A 14,145-nucleotide genomic window follows, 5' to 3' on the forward strand; every position below is an offset into this window, starting at 1 on the left:
GGGGATTTAAAAAAAAAAAAAAAGGATGAAGATTTGACTGGAAAAAATAAGGGATCAGAAAGATTTCATTATCAAAGAAAAATATAAATGAAAACATGAAGATTCTGTTTCAGAAGATGGAAAATTGTACATTTTGTTCTCATTTTAAATAAAAATCATGCTCAGACATGCTGGTAGAATTTCAAAAGATAACTCCTAACAAAGATAAACTGGAGAGTCAAAAGAAGCTAGTTCTGCAGGAAGAGTGCTGCCTCTCTGTGTACAAGCTGAGCACGAAGCGTAACAGGGTAGAAAGCCTGGCCTGATAATAGCATGCAAATGTATGTCTGTGGGATCCATAGGCCATTATTCCTTGCACAAGAACTGGTTCTGCGGCTTAGCCACATGACTGCTACCTCCCATGCACACTAGACACAGAGCATAGTGGTGCGAAGAAATGACTTGGGGGATGCTGACTGCTTAGGCTTGAATCTCCATTCTCCTGTCAGCTAGATGTACAACTTTGAAGCAGTTGCCTAACCCCTCTGCCTATGCTCATCTATAAACACAGATGACAAAAGGAATACTCATTGCAAAGGTCTGTTGTGTTGATTAAATGGGCTACAGATAAATATGTAGCGATGTCCCTGGACATGGCTAGCATTCGTTTAGTATTAGTTACAATTATTATTTTTATTAGTGTTGTGAACCTTATAATAAAAATAAAATCGGTACCTACTTGGCTTGCATACACCATTAGTACTCTTTTACAACCACTGCCTGCTCACCTGGTGAGCTTCACTAGTAACCTCTCCTTTTATCAGAATATAAGAGGCACAGAGATGGTAAATGATAACATGAGTAATTATCAGGTGATATTTAAACTACTCGATAAAAGGATGAACCATTACCCAACCTTTCTATGACAGTTACCTATCTATCTATCTATCTATCTATCTATCTATCTATCTATCTATCTATCTATCTTCTTTTATTTCATGTGAGAAAATTACTGCAAAATTGAGGGTTTAGATTGTGAATGCCTTATGGAGTGTTAATCTAACATGAAGTATTGATATAACATATATTACACATTTTAAATAAGTTGGGTATGATAGTACTGCCTATAATCAAAACAGTTGTGAGGCCAAGGCAGGAAGATCTCAAGTTCCAGATCAGATCAGCCTTGGCTCCAGAGAGAGTTAGTGTCTCTCTCTGTCTCTCTGTCTCTCTCTTCTACAACTACTAATAATGACAATAACAACAATAATAATAAATACAAAATTCCATTTAGGCTTTTAGAACAATCTATAGGCAGAAGCTAAACAATACTGTAAGACTTAAAGATTAGTCATGGGGCTAAAGGGGAGAGAATACAAAACAAAGGAAAGAGGAAGGAAGGAAGGAAGGAAGGAAGGAAGGAAGGAAGGAAGGAAGGAAGAAAGGGGAGGAAGAAAAGCAGTAGAGAAATTAAAGGACTGAGAGGAGAGAGCAAGCAGCAGGCTCTGGTGTGAATTCATTGCCTGTAAGCTTGGCTTGTGATCAGGTACAACAATTTGATCTTAAAGATACTGACCGTAAACCCTGAAACTTAAGGTGGCAATATGTTGTAGTGGAAATGGCACAAGAGTTCAAATTTCAGTGTCACTTCTTCCTGGTCTTATAGGAATATTTTTAACAATGAGAATTTTAATTTGCCAGATATACATTAGGAAAAAATAATACAATGTAATATTCATAGCAATATTACTAATAATAGCTTCAAAGCAGAACCTACCGAAATGCCATCAGTAGCAGAATAGTTAACCCTGTAAACCCCAGGCTCGGGAGCTGCTCAGTTCCAAGCAAACTGGGTGAGCTGTCCGTCTAAGGAACTGCCCACAGTAGGGGAGATACAGGAAACAGAATTTGAAGCTGCCATGTTAAAAGGCATAAACATCTTGTGTTTGTTATAGAAACCCAAGAAAGGCCTTATACAGATTGTCCCAGGACTAAGAATAAAAGCAAAATATATCCACCACAGGAAAACAGAAAGCCAAGTCCCCGCAAGTTCAAAGTAATCAATTGGTTAATTGTACTGCCTTTTTTAACAAAGTTTAAAACTTCAGAGAAGATCAGCACTTCTATTACACCTATTGTGTAAATGACAGTGACCAGGAGACAAAAAAACAAAACAAAACAAAACAAAAAAACAAAAAACCAAACAAACCAAAAACAAAAAACAAAAAAAACAAAAAAACCCAAAAAAACAAAAACCACATTTAGAATAGTTGAAGATTTCATTTACATAAAAGTTGAAGAGGCAAATGCTTTTATTTTGTCAAAAGCCAGCACTTAAGGGGTTAATGACTAAAAAGGAACAAAAGAGGTATCTGTAAAAACTCACTGACTTAAATGCTTTCAAATATGTAAACTTTAAGTACTAAATTCTTCCCTAAGAAGACAAAAGGGTTACAGCAAATATCATTTACTACACTGAGTGGCATTTAATGAACAGTAGTTAGTACTAACCCTTACCACAATCTTACACAAAGTTTGTGGGGTTCTAAGTGAGATGAAATGCCCTTAACAATCCCTGTGGCAAACCTTCCTACTAAAATGGGTTCCTGAGCTAGTTCCTAGTACCTAGCATAACACTGTTTAAGTATTAACTAATATATTTAATGACCTATTGATTTTCTAATTTAGGTCAATTTACAAGGTTGTTCTTAGACACTTGTTTTCCTGGTATCTACGCCTCATACCCCCTTTATTGTACGTCTTCAAATTCACTTATACTTCCTAAAAATTCTAAAAATCGATGTACCACTATACCTTGGAATATTTTCTGTCTAGCACAATGGGATCCTTCAGAAAGAGCAGCGAGATGGAACCAAAAGGCAACATACAAGCTAACCCAAGCAAAAGCTTGCAGCTACCTAAGTCCAAAATAATCCTGGACCACCCAGAGAGACACCCCTAGGGACAGCACAGATACTGCTCAGTGTCACAGAAACCAAAGCTAAAACACCATGAACAGCCCTAGCTTCAGTCTCCCTTGTGTGTAGGCTTTGGTGGCAAACCTGACTCTTTTATCAGCAGATAAACCTTTGAAGTCTCTGGCAGCCTTCCATTCTCTACTCACTTAATCTCGGTTTCACATCCTATTTGTTTCTACAAAGACAATCTCTTCATCAGAAATGAGAGAATGAAGTTCAAGTAATCACAACAAATTCTTTTTTTCTCCCAAAAGAATAAACTACAATTGAAATAGCTGTCTACAAAGCATCATAAAATGCTGTCAGTAACCATGTCATAATGAGGAAGAAATTCAGTCACTTAGAGATACTGAGTTCAGTGGAGGACAGGTGATGGAGAGTGGTGGACTGGGGGATAAAAGCCCTCATCTATTCTTCTAGAGACATCTGTATGTTAAATCCTTTCTCAAAGAGACAGAATACAGGGCTATAACCTTTAGGATCCATTCTTTTCCCATTCAATCAATAGCACAGTCACACCTTAGTATCTTCAGACAATGCTTTATAGAACTCCTGAGGATAACAAAATCCAATGATGCTTAAGTCTTTTATGAAGTAGCACAGTATTTGTATACAAGCATTCATAACCTCCTTTATACTGTAAATCATTTCCAGAGGATTTATATCACCTGCAAACACTTGGTAAATAGTTGTTACATGATTTGGGAAAATGACAAGAAAAGAATCTTATTTGTGTGCAATACACATGCTTGCTTTCCCCAAATATTTTTAGTCTGCAATTGAAAATGTGGACATAGAAGGTCAGCTATACCTGCTAGAGACATTAATCAACATATACAAGTATGTGTCAGTTCTTCTAGTATTATTTATGACAATAACACTATAGAACATGTCTCATAGAATAATCATCTTCTCTCAGCATACATGGGAAATCATGTTACCATCCACGGAGTAACATGTACTGCTTTTTTTAAACTTTAAATCTCATTTATCCTCTTTTACTACCAACCCTATTTCTTTGCTGTACTAGTTAATTTTTATGTCAACTTGACGAAAGCTAGAGTCAGAGAAGAGGGAACCTCAAGAGAGAACGCCTCCAACCAGAGTGGCCTATAGACAAGCCTGTGGGATATTTTCTTCATTTGTTTTGTAATATGGAATGGTGCAGCTCACTGTAGGTGGTGTCGAGGCAGTGGTCCTGACTGTACATGAAAACAGTCGAGTAAGCTATAAAGAACAAAAGCCAGTAAGGAGAACTCCTTCATGGCCTCTGTATTATGTATCTGTAGGTTCCCGCCTCCAGGTCCCTGCTTTGACTTCCCTGGTTGATGGGACTACAAAGGAAATGAGTCCTTCCCATGCTGCCATGTATTGGTCATGGTGTTTTATTTATCAAGCAATTGAAAACTAAGACAAGATACTTGGTGTCAGTGAAAATCTGACCAGTCATAGTAATTTTCTTGGGAAGAGATTGCTGTGCTAGCAGGGCTACATTGTGACTCCCCGGAAGAATCTGTACCTTTCAGTTTTCTAGCATCTAGCCCTACCTTATGACCCGTTCCCATGTTCTAAACCAGTGGCACAACATTTTCTATCACGTAGCCTTCTTCTGGAGAGAAGTCTGTGGTCTCCCTCCCATCAGGACACTGCTGACTACATTTAGCATCCACCTGGCCACTCAAGCATGCATCCTCATCATAAGACACTTAATTATATCAGAAACTGCTAGGAATAATCGGGTGCAGGACTGATGGCAAACATATTGAAAGGAAAAGTATCAGTCGGAACCAAGACCCAGTTCTCACACAAAGATTTATTTCTCCCAGAGGAACAGGGGGCAGGGAATAAGAAACAGACTGTAGATAGAGGATGAGGGAGGTGGGGGGAGAGAACAAGGGAAGGGGGTATTTATCCCTGAGGGATAAAGGCCTGCCTCTGGAGAGAGAGGAGACAGATGTGGTACACTGGAAAATGACAGTGTATAAAGGTACAGGGGGAAATCCCTGTGTTAGTTAGGCTGAGGTATTTAATTTTAATTGGGTGTGTTAATTGGGTGAGTTAAAGGGGGTTTTGAGCTGGACTTCATTCGTACTTTGATAGCTAGACTTTGGTAGTGTGCCTAGAGAGGAGGAAGTGGCCAGATAGATAGATAGAACTCAGTGGCTAGCTTTAGTAATATTAATCTAACGGTTTTAGGAAGGGCGGCAGTCAGGGAGAAGGTAAAGGACTGCCAGAGCCATGCTGCACTGGTCAGAGTCCTTCACACGTGCTTTTATTTCTCTTCAGTGAATGACATCTGGAACTGCTGCATCAAGTCAGTGAGTATATAATATTTAAGGAGCTGTCAAACTATTTTCCAAAGTGATTATTATAACTTCACACTCTCACAAGCAACATGAGATGTCCACACACACTGGACAACACTTGGTATTGTCGATTGTTTTCATTTTAGGCACTTTAGGGACTTGCTAGCATGTGTCCTCGTTACTCTAATGAGCATGTCCTGGTGATGGATGACGCAGAACATCTTCCACATGCTGACTGGTCACTTATGTGTCTTTACTAGAGGACTGTTTACTAGAAGTCTTGCCCATTTAAATGGTGGTGGGTCTTCTTAATGGTTGAGGTGTAGTTTTTAATTCTCCATTCTGATACAAGTCTTGGTCAGATATATGCTGCTATGATTTGATGTGCCCCTAAAAGTTCATGCGCTTAATCCTCGATACAGTAATGAAGAGGGGTGATTCGGTTAGTGGATCAATGTCTTTATTATGGGAGTGGGTTAGTTATTTCAGGAGTGAGTTTCTGGTAAAAGAATGACAATAAATCACCTTCTCCCTTCCTCTCTCTGCCCCATCACTCATGCCATGCTTTTGCCATGTTATGACACTGTGTGGAGGCCTTGCCAGGCAAGCCCCATGTGCACTGTCTCCAAAACTATTGAGAAATAAACCTTTATTCTGAAAAAAATTATTCAGTCTCAGCTATTGTGTTAGAACATTGCAATAGTTTGCTCCAGTCTGTGGCTTTCCATTTTCTTTACAATATCTTTTCAAAAGGTTCATGACTTAACATTTTTTCTCTTATAGTGCACACTTTTTAATATTCTGAGATACTTTTGTCAATTCAAGGTCACAAAGATTTTTCTTAAAATTCCCCAAATAACTCTTACGCACAGACAAAGTTGAGAACTAGTAGTCTGTGGGGAATGTGACCTAGCTTTCTTAATTTGAGCTGAGTTTCTGCCAGAGGAAAATAGAGCAGTAAAGCTAAATTAGAAGTACAGTTAACTGGAAAAGCAAGGGTACAATCAAGAGCTGTGGGACTGCCTGAACCGAGCAGCCCCCAAGCTTAAATGTGAGTATCTGACAAAGGCTAAGCTACATGAGTTGAAAAAATCCAGAGCAGGGGTGCTCTAAGTGTCATCTGCATGGTGAGAGGAGGAAGCCAATAGGAACGTCCTCCCCTTTGTGGGGAATAGCATACCTAAATGTGTTATGGCTTAACTGATAAAATGGGAAAATTATTCCTCTTCCACATGGGGGTGAGAGTCGCCATTTTTGAAGCCACCACATTAAATAAACGAAGGTGGTAGTAATAATATTTATCCAAACTGCTTCCAACAAGGGTCGGACAGATTGAGCTTTCATTAAATGAAGGAGCTGTCAGGAACACCGAATGGACTCAAGTTTCCCTAGAATCCTGGACAAAGTGGGTCTGTTTCTTAGCAGTAGACAGAAGGCTACTTTCCAGATGTTATATTTAGCTTAAAGGAATCTCCAACACAGCTTCATGCAAAATATATAATATGTCCCAGTAGGTATAACCACAAACCAGAGGGCCAGAGGGAGTATCCCTCAAGAGAGTTCAGTGCATAGAGGGGCCAATTATGTAGCCAAATTGACAACCCCAAACTAGTTGAATTAACTATGAACCAGATTTTGGCCATACCTCACATTTAATGGGTCTTGTTTTCCTTCTTGCTAACAATTCTGAACCTGGGGAGAAAAAAACATGCTTCCTCTTCCACTACAACTCTGAGCTTCTTGCCCACATCAGGATAGAGAAACAATAGAGTAAATGTTTCCAGGAGGTTTGTGTGCAGAAGAGAATACTAGTCCAACTCTCTAGGTGGCTTTCTAGACTCAATGGCAAAGAATAAGGTTCTCCCTCGCACGATGCGTCACAGCCTCCTGAGAGAGCTTGTGGATGAGAGCAGCATCTAGAGCCAGACGGCTGACCGAATGCTAGCCTCAGTGCTTGCTTTACTTCCATCTCTGAGCTTCGGTTTTCTGTCTTTTTTTTTTTTTTTTTTTTGGTTCTTTTTTTTTTGGAGCTGGGGACCGAACCCAGGGCCTTGCGCTTCCTAGGCAAGCGCTCTACCACTGAGCTAAATCCCCAACCCCCGGTTTTCTGTCTTTAAAGAGATAGTAACCACAGGTACATCAAAAGGATCAAGGGTGGTGGACATGGAAAAGGATTAGCACAACAATCAGCATATGCGGATGCAAAGAGCTGACTTTCCTTATAATCCTTGTTGTTAACTTTCCTGGACTAACATAAAACACAAGCAAGATCAGGAATAAAAGTACCTTTTCTGAAGCCCATGTCTTTGAAGAAATCAGCTTTCTTTTTGCTACTAGATCCAAATTTACTGGTAAAACAAAAGATGCTATCTATGCTAGGATTCTAGTTTGCTATCTCTTGGTAGCTGGTCACAGTAAGGACCTTTGAAATGATGGATCAATCCTCGTCACACTCAGTCTTCTACTGTGCAAATCAGCTAGCCCTAGGCCCCATGTATGATTGCCAACCTCCAGAACTAAGATTTACCTTTCAAAATGTAACTGAAGTTACCCAACAACCAGAAGAGACCTCTAGTGTAGCACAGAAGATACCACGGAGGTCTCTAGCCTAAACTGACCTTGTGGAGATTTGTTGCTTTGTTCTCTAACGTCAAAGAACTGTAGCAAAAAAAAAAAAAGTCCAGGTCTTGAGCTCAGTTTCTCAAAGTTAACAGCAGATCCAACATGAGAAAGGTCACCCGTACTATTCAAGTAGCACAAAGCTTCATACTTAGAAAAGATGCCCAGAGCCATTCCTTTGGTCTCATATCTCATTACTATATCTTTATCAGTGGGATTCTAATTCTTCGGGTACAATATACTCTAAACAAGACACTGGAGAACTGGGGTTTAGAGAAACACTGAATTTTTTAATGTAACACTCCTATTCATATTTCTAACTAATAATGTATTAAAACCAAGTAATGACAATTGAGAAACTGTCTTATGATCTGTGCTTATACAATATTATAATATTATAATCGTTATAAGACAACGAGAGAAATCATACCCAAAGTCCTTACTACTGTATGATTCTACTCATACAAAGTATGAGTCTAAGCACAACCAAAGTTTGCTGTTAGAAATCAGGGACGTGGCTGTCCTTAGGGGTTCAGAATTTGGGAAAGGAAGATGAGGCTTTTGGAGTACTGAACTGTCCTGATTCCTGACTAGAGAACTGGTTATGTAGGTGTACTCCATTTGTAAAAATGTACTTAACTAGAAACTTAGCAGATGTTGGTTTTTCTTCTACAAAGTATTATAAACAATCCTGAGAGTGAATTCCTCCTTCTATCAGCAGTATAGGAACACAGTTTATAGAGGTCAGCCCAGAGGCCCTGGTTAGTAATGCCATAAGTGGAAGGATTTTTCCCTCTAGAGGTGACATGCCCCAGGTCTCTGGTGAAATGGAGATGGGTACTGGAGAAGCCAGGACACAAGTGGTTTTGGCATCTGGCTATTGCTACTAAAGACTTCTCTGAGATGTGGAGGTTACAAATCTCTCTCAGCTTATTCCTGTCTGTGGTGATGTAATGGAAAATGTTCTTCATAGTCTTGGACATTTGAGTACTTGGTCCCCAGCTAGTGGCACTATTTGAGATGTTTAGGTGCTGAGGCCTTGCGGAAGGAAGTGGTCATGGGGGTAGGCTCTGGGAGTAAAGTCTCACTCCAGTTCTAGTTCACCCTCTGGAACACTTTCATTGGAGTGTGAGCATTCAGCTTCCTGCTCCTGCCACCATGCCTGATGTTAAATGCTATGCTTCTCTACCACGATGGACTCTTTCTGCTCTGGAACCATATACCCAATAATCCCTTCTCTCTGTAAGGTGCCTTTGGCTGTATTATTTTATCACAGCAGCAGAAAAGGAACTAATACACTCTTAAAGCTGGAAGAAAAGGAAGCCAAGAGACTGTCTGAAATTGAGTTAGGTAAATACCTCTCATGGAAGTGTTGTTCTCAAATGGACAGAGAAAATGAAGGAGGAAACTTCTAGTCTAACTTTTGCAGGGCTAAGATAAGGAGGTGTCAAGGTCACAAAAGGCAAAAGAGATCACAGCCTGAAATAAGTGTTTTCAATCATGGAAACATGCATTACCATTTGATATTACTAAACATGTATTAATGTGTGATACACAGAAATTCAGATTAACAATAAGTAAGCCAGAGCAGATGCTGGGAACCATGAGGTGATAGAAAGTGTCCCCAACCCAAAACAAAGGAAACTCTAATCACAGAACACAGTGACTAGACTGGGTCACAACAGCCTGTCAGTGAGCATTAAGGGCAGTCACCCTTTCCTCTTCTTCAGATGTTGCACCCTCAATACCCTGCCTGTAAACAGAGTGCTCCTTCATAGATGCAGTTAAGAACTCAGTATAGTACTCAGTCCTTTGTTCAGGCCAGCCAGTGAAAGTGGAGGAAATGCTAAACTAATTTCAAGTCTAATTAAATCTGAAACGTTCTCCAATGTTAAGAAGTAGGAAACTGATTAAGAGCTAAGCTATAGCAACGATAATTCTGATTATTAGACTCTTTGATTACTTAATCTTTAATTTTAATTCTGGATATGTTATCTATAAGTCAGTGAATATATATATTATATACTATCTATATTATATATAGATATATACACTCACACACACATTCACTTTCTGTGAATTTCTGTGACATTTACTTTCTAGAAATTCTCTGGGGGAATGTCAAAGACTGAAAGTCAGACATGGTATGTATGGAGTTTGGCTCCTCCTTGTTGAGGTCTCCACACACTCACAGATCTGAAGGCTTGGTCATTGGCGAGTGGCAGTACTTGAGAGGGATTAGGAGATGTATTCTTGTGGAAGTAGAAGTGACGTTATTGGAGGAAGTATGGGTTTTAAAAGCTCAAGCCAGTCCCAGTGTCCCTCTCTTCCTGCTGTCTATGGATTAGGCTGTAGAATTTTCAACTATTTCTCCAGCATCATGTCTGCCTGTGTGCCACCATGGTGAAAATGGATTAAACCTCTAAAACTGCAAGCCAGCCCCAGCTAAATGATCTGTTTTATGCAAGCTGCTGTGGCCATGGAGTCTCCTCACAGCACCAGTACACTGACTAAGACAGCTACTATGTACAGTAGTCAGGTGTCTGCTGTCACTTAAAACCAAGCCTCATGAAAGAACGACTCCACAGAGAGCTCAAGAAAGGGGAGTTCCTGGCTTCCCAAGAGGCTAGCTCTAACACTAACACAAAAAAGGAGTATTTGACAAAAATGTCTTAAGATTAGGACAACTACTTTTAGGTATTCCTTGGTCTAATCGCTCAATCTACATGCAACAAATTGAGATAACAAAGAAACGTCAGAAAGCAGTGAGGTGTCCGTGCTAAGAGTAACCAAATCCACGAGTCCAAATTGGCTAAGAGAGAACTTGGAAAGAAAGCTAAGTTCAAAATATAAACATGGAGGAATTACTAAGTGAACTGGATGAGGAAAACATCCAGTTACAACACTAAAGAGCCCTGAGTCCCTAGAGGTTTCAAGGCGCACAGGAAGCTGCCAGAGCAGCATCGATATTAAAGCTGGTAGGTAGTGCTGCTGGTCCATGGATGCTTGGCTGTGTCTTCTGGGAGTGTCAATTCAGTCTAGGAAGGTTAAAGCATTTGCCACTTCATTTTTTTGTTTTAAGAATATGTGGGCTAGAATGGTCAGTGGAAAACCTGTTAAGTGAGTCAAGAAAATACCCTTTCTTTTATTTACAAAGTCATGTCACTGCTCCAGCCAAGAGCCTTTGTGACTAGGAACAGCTATCCATTTACCTTTTTAAAGAGTCTTCCTGAGTCCTCGCTGACTTGAACAAATCGAGGAATTATATTATTCAGGTAGATGTCACTCAGGGTGGTATGATCCCTGCTCTCCCGCTTCACCTGGTTTAAGAGGAGGTTCCAGCAGTTGACTGGAGAGAGAACATTCTGGTCCTTCCTACAGAGAAATAAATCAAAGGAAAAAAATTAGTGTTAGCAAGCAGGCAGAGCTAGCAGCTATGATTAAAGTCCATGTCACAACAATCACAATAATCAAAGCCGGAGCAGAAGTCAGGGTGCCCTCCCTGAAGCCTACTGCTGTGGTCTGAATGTGCCCCAGCCCTGGGCACCCAGATTTCTGCACTTTCTGTGCCCCAGCTACCATTTTGGGAGGTTGGGTTTAGCAGGAGGAAGTGAGTCACTGTGGGAAATGAGTCTTAAGGTCTACAGGCCGTTATACTTTGTACCGTCTCTCTGAGATAAGAGCCAACAGCAACCCCATGCTCCCACAACCAAATAGCCCTGCTTGCATCTCCTGCCATGATGAGCCCTACTATAACCAGGAGTCAAAATAAATACTTCCTGGCTGTTGCTTCTTGTTGTTATTGTTTGACAATAGGAATGTAGTAAGAAAAGTGACTAGCACATCTACACCACAACATTTTTTCTTTTTGAAAAACCCTAAAGGGGAGTAAAAAAGAACAAGAAGAGGAAAAGGAAACATGTGAGAGGAAGACAGAAACATTTCTGAAGACGTGATAAAAAGCTTCAAATATTCTATCTCAGTTAAACTCCAGCATCTCTCTCTCTCTCTCTCTCTCTCTCTCTCTCTCTCTCTCTCTCTCCCTCTCTCCCTCTCTCCCTCTTTCTCTCTTTGTCTTTCAAGCATCCACAATTACCACTATTTTCATGATTAGAAAACTAAAACTCTCACACTAGTAAAGAGAAAGAGGAAGTCAGAGAACACAGTTCTGTACTGTCTGACTGGGACACATCAGACTTTCTCCACAGTCTAGAGACAGACTTGGAGCTTGGAGCACTGGGCTTACCGTTAGGGTTAGAGACAAGGTTAAGATCTTCTCTACAGGAGGGCTGCAGAGATGGCTCAGTGGTTAGGAGACTTGCCACTCTTACAGAGGGCCTAGCTTCACTTCCCAGCACCCACATCAGGTAGTTCACAACCACGCGTAATTCCAGTTCCAGGGGATCCCACCCCTCTTCTCATATCCATGGGCACCTGCCCTCATGTACACAAACCCATATACATGCACATATACATAGCTAAAATAAATTAAAAAAGTAATTTATCAGAGATAAAAATCACTGGAATACTACAAAGTAAAACCTCTACAAGTTTGCCCACTATAGGAGTCCACAAAGATACGTGCCATGAAAAATTAGTTCTGTGGAACACATATAAGGGGGTTTTTGACATCACTGGCTGAACCATTATCTCATGTCCCATATTACTAAGAAAGTAACCTGATTTGAATATATGTATTCCTAGTATTCATGCTTTGGTAGGACCATAAATTCTAAACCTGTATGTTCATTTTAAATGCAAACAATGTGATTCCCAAAGCACATCAGTTACCGGCTCAGTCTGCAGTTCTAATCTGAACAGATAGCTATACCTCCCGAAGTTGGGTTTCTTTAAGGAGAGAAAAAAGGGTCTATTATGGTGCCTTCTTAAGGGATGCTATGTGCTTGACTTGCTTTTTCATGTACTTTACATTGCTGCTTAATTTATAGCTCACAGCTTGTCGAGAGGTGATCTGAAAGCTGAGGAGAGGTAAAGCAAAAAGAAACGGGAGAGCTTCTGTCTAAGTGACAACTGCAGAGTGGCAATGGTGGCACTGGACAAGCCTGCAACCGCAAAAGGTGCACATGGCCACAGAAAGGAGGCAAACCTGTGAACTCAGCCCTTTTCTCTTCCTCCCTCTGCTCAGAGTCTTTGCACAAAAGTAGTGAGTTGAGAAGAGCACTGTCACCATTCAGAGCTGGAGGCTACCAAGCAACCTGTCAGCTCGGAACTCAACTCAGAGGCTTTCCACTTCTGCAACAATAGCTATTAACAAGTAATATCATTACAGCTCACTGGGCTTCAGGACACTCCTCACCAGCAAACCAAACACTGACCTAACCAAATCTAAGAAGCTGCTTCAGTAGCCCCTTGAGGTCAAGCTGAAACTGTTCTAAGCCTGGCCCTGCCTCCTTCCACCATTCTTCTTCAGACAAAATTGCCAATGTTAAGTACTAACCACTAATCATAGTGACCATTAACTTTCTTGGGAAATAAAAGGACTTCTGTGGAAACTTAAAAATACACTAGCTGAGGGGGTAAAGAGATATAATTAATCTATTTCCGTTAAAATGTTTAGAACAGGGTGGGGGCATAAGTAGAAAATAATCCTAATTTCACAGTGGTAACAGATTTCAGTATATGTATTAAATGATATCCTATCTTCATTCAAGGAAACTTTCAAAGTAATCCCCAGATCAGTTTTAGTTAACAATACTCTGAAAAACACACAATTTTAAAAAGTACTATTTAATAACGTATTTATTTTTATTTTATGTGCATTGGTATTTTACCTGCATGTATATCTATGTGAGGGGGTCAGAACTCCTGAAACTGGACTTATAGACAGTTGTGAGCTGTTATGTGGATGCTGGGAACTGAACCTGGGTCCTCTGGAAGAGCAGCCAATGCTCTTAACTGCTGAGTCATCTCTCTACTCCCTAAAAAGTAGTATTTAAAGAGGTCTGGCAAGATGGCTCAGTAGGTAAAAGCACTTGCCATGCAAACCTAATGACCTGAGTTCAATCCCTGGATCCCACAGTATAAGGAAAAAATTGACTCTGAAACTTGGCCTCTGATTTCCAAAGTATGCTGTGACATGCATACACAGTGTTAAATTCTTAAAAGATGCAGTATTAAAACTCTAACTTTTTTTCAGGACATTTCTCTTGGCAGAACCCATGTCCTTGGTAAGTAAAGAATATGTCAGGCTGTTACACATAATTCTTAAAGGGGAGGTTTTATGAGACTCAATTTTACAATTG

At 40.2% G+C, this 14,145-nt stretch overlaps 1 protein-coding gene across 8 annotated transcripts in view; it reads right to left on the reverse strand.

The window, feature by feature from the left end:
* The window catches only part of Srgap2 (SLIT-ROBO Rho GTPase activating protein 2), a 221,139-nt gene that overhangs the window by 97,580 nt on the left and 109,414 nt on the right, over positions 1–14,145 (reverse strand). For all 8 annotated transcript variants that reach the window (NM_001401376.1, XM_039090884.2, XM_006249783.5 and 5 more), the window contains one exon: positions 11,095–11,257. In NM_001401376.1, the coding sequence (NP_001388305.1) occupies positions 11,095–11,257 (163 nt within the window). The remainder of the gene's footprint in view (positions 1–11,094; positions 11,258–14,145) is intronic.

This window comes from Rattus norvegicus, chromosome 13 (assembly GCF_036323735.1).
Source record: "Rattus norvegicus strain BN/NHsdMcwi chromosome 13, GRCr8, whole genome shotgun sequence".
NCBI classification, from domain to species: Eukaryota; Metazoa; Chordata; class Mammalia; order Rodentia; family Muridae; genus Rattus; species Rattus norvegicus.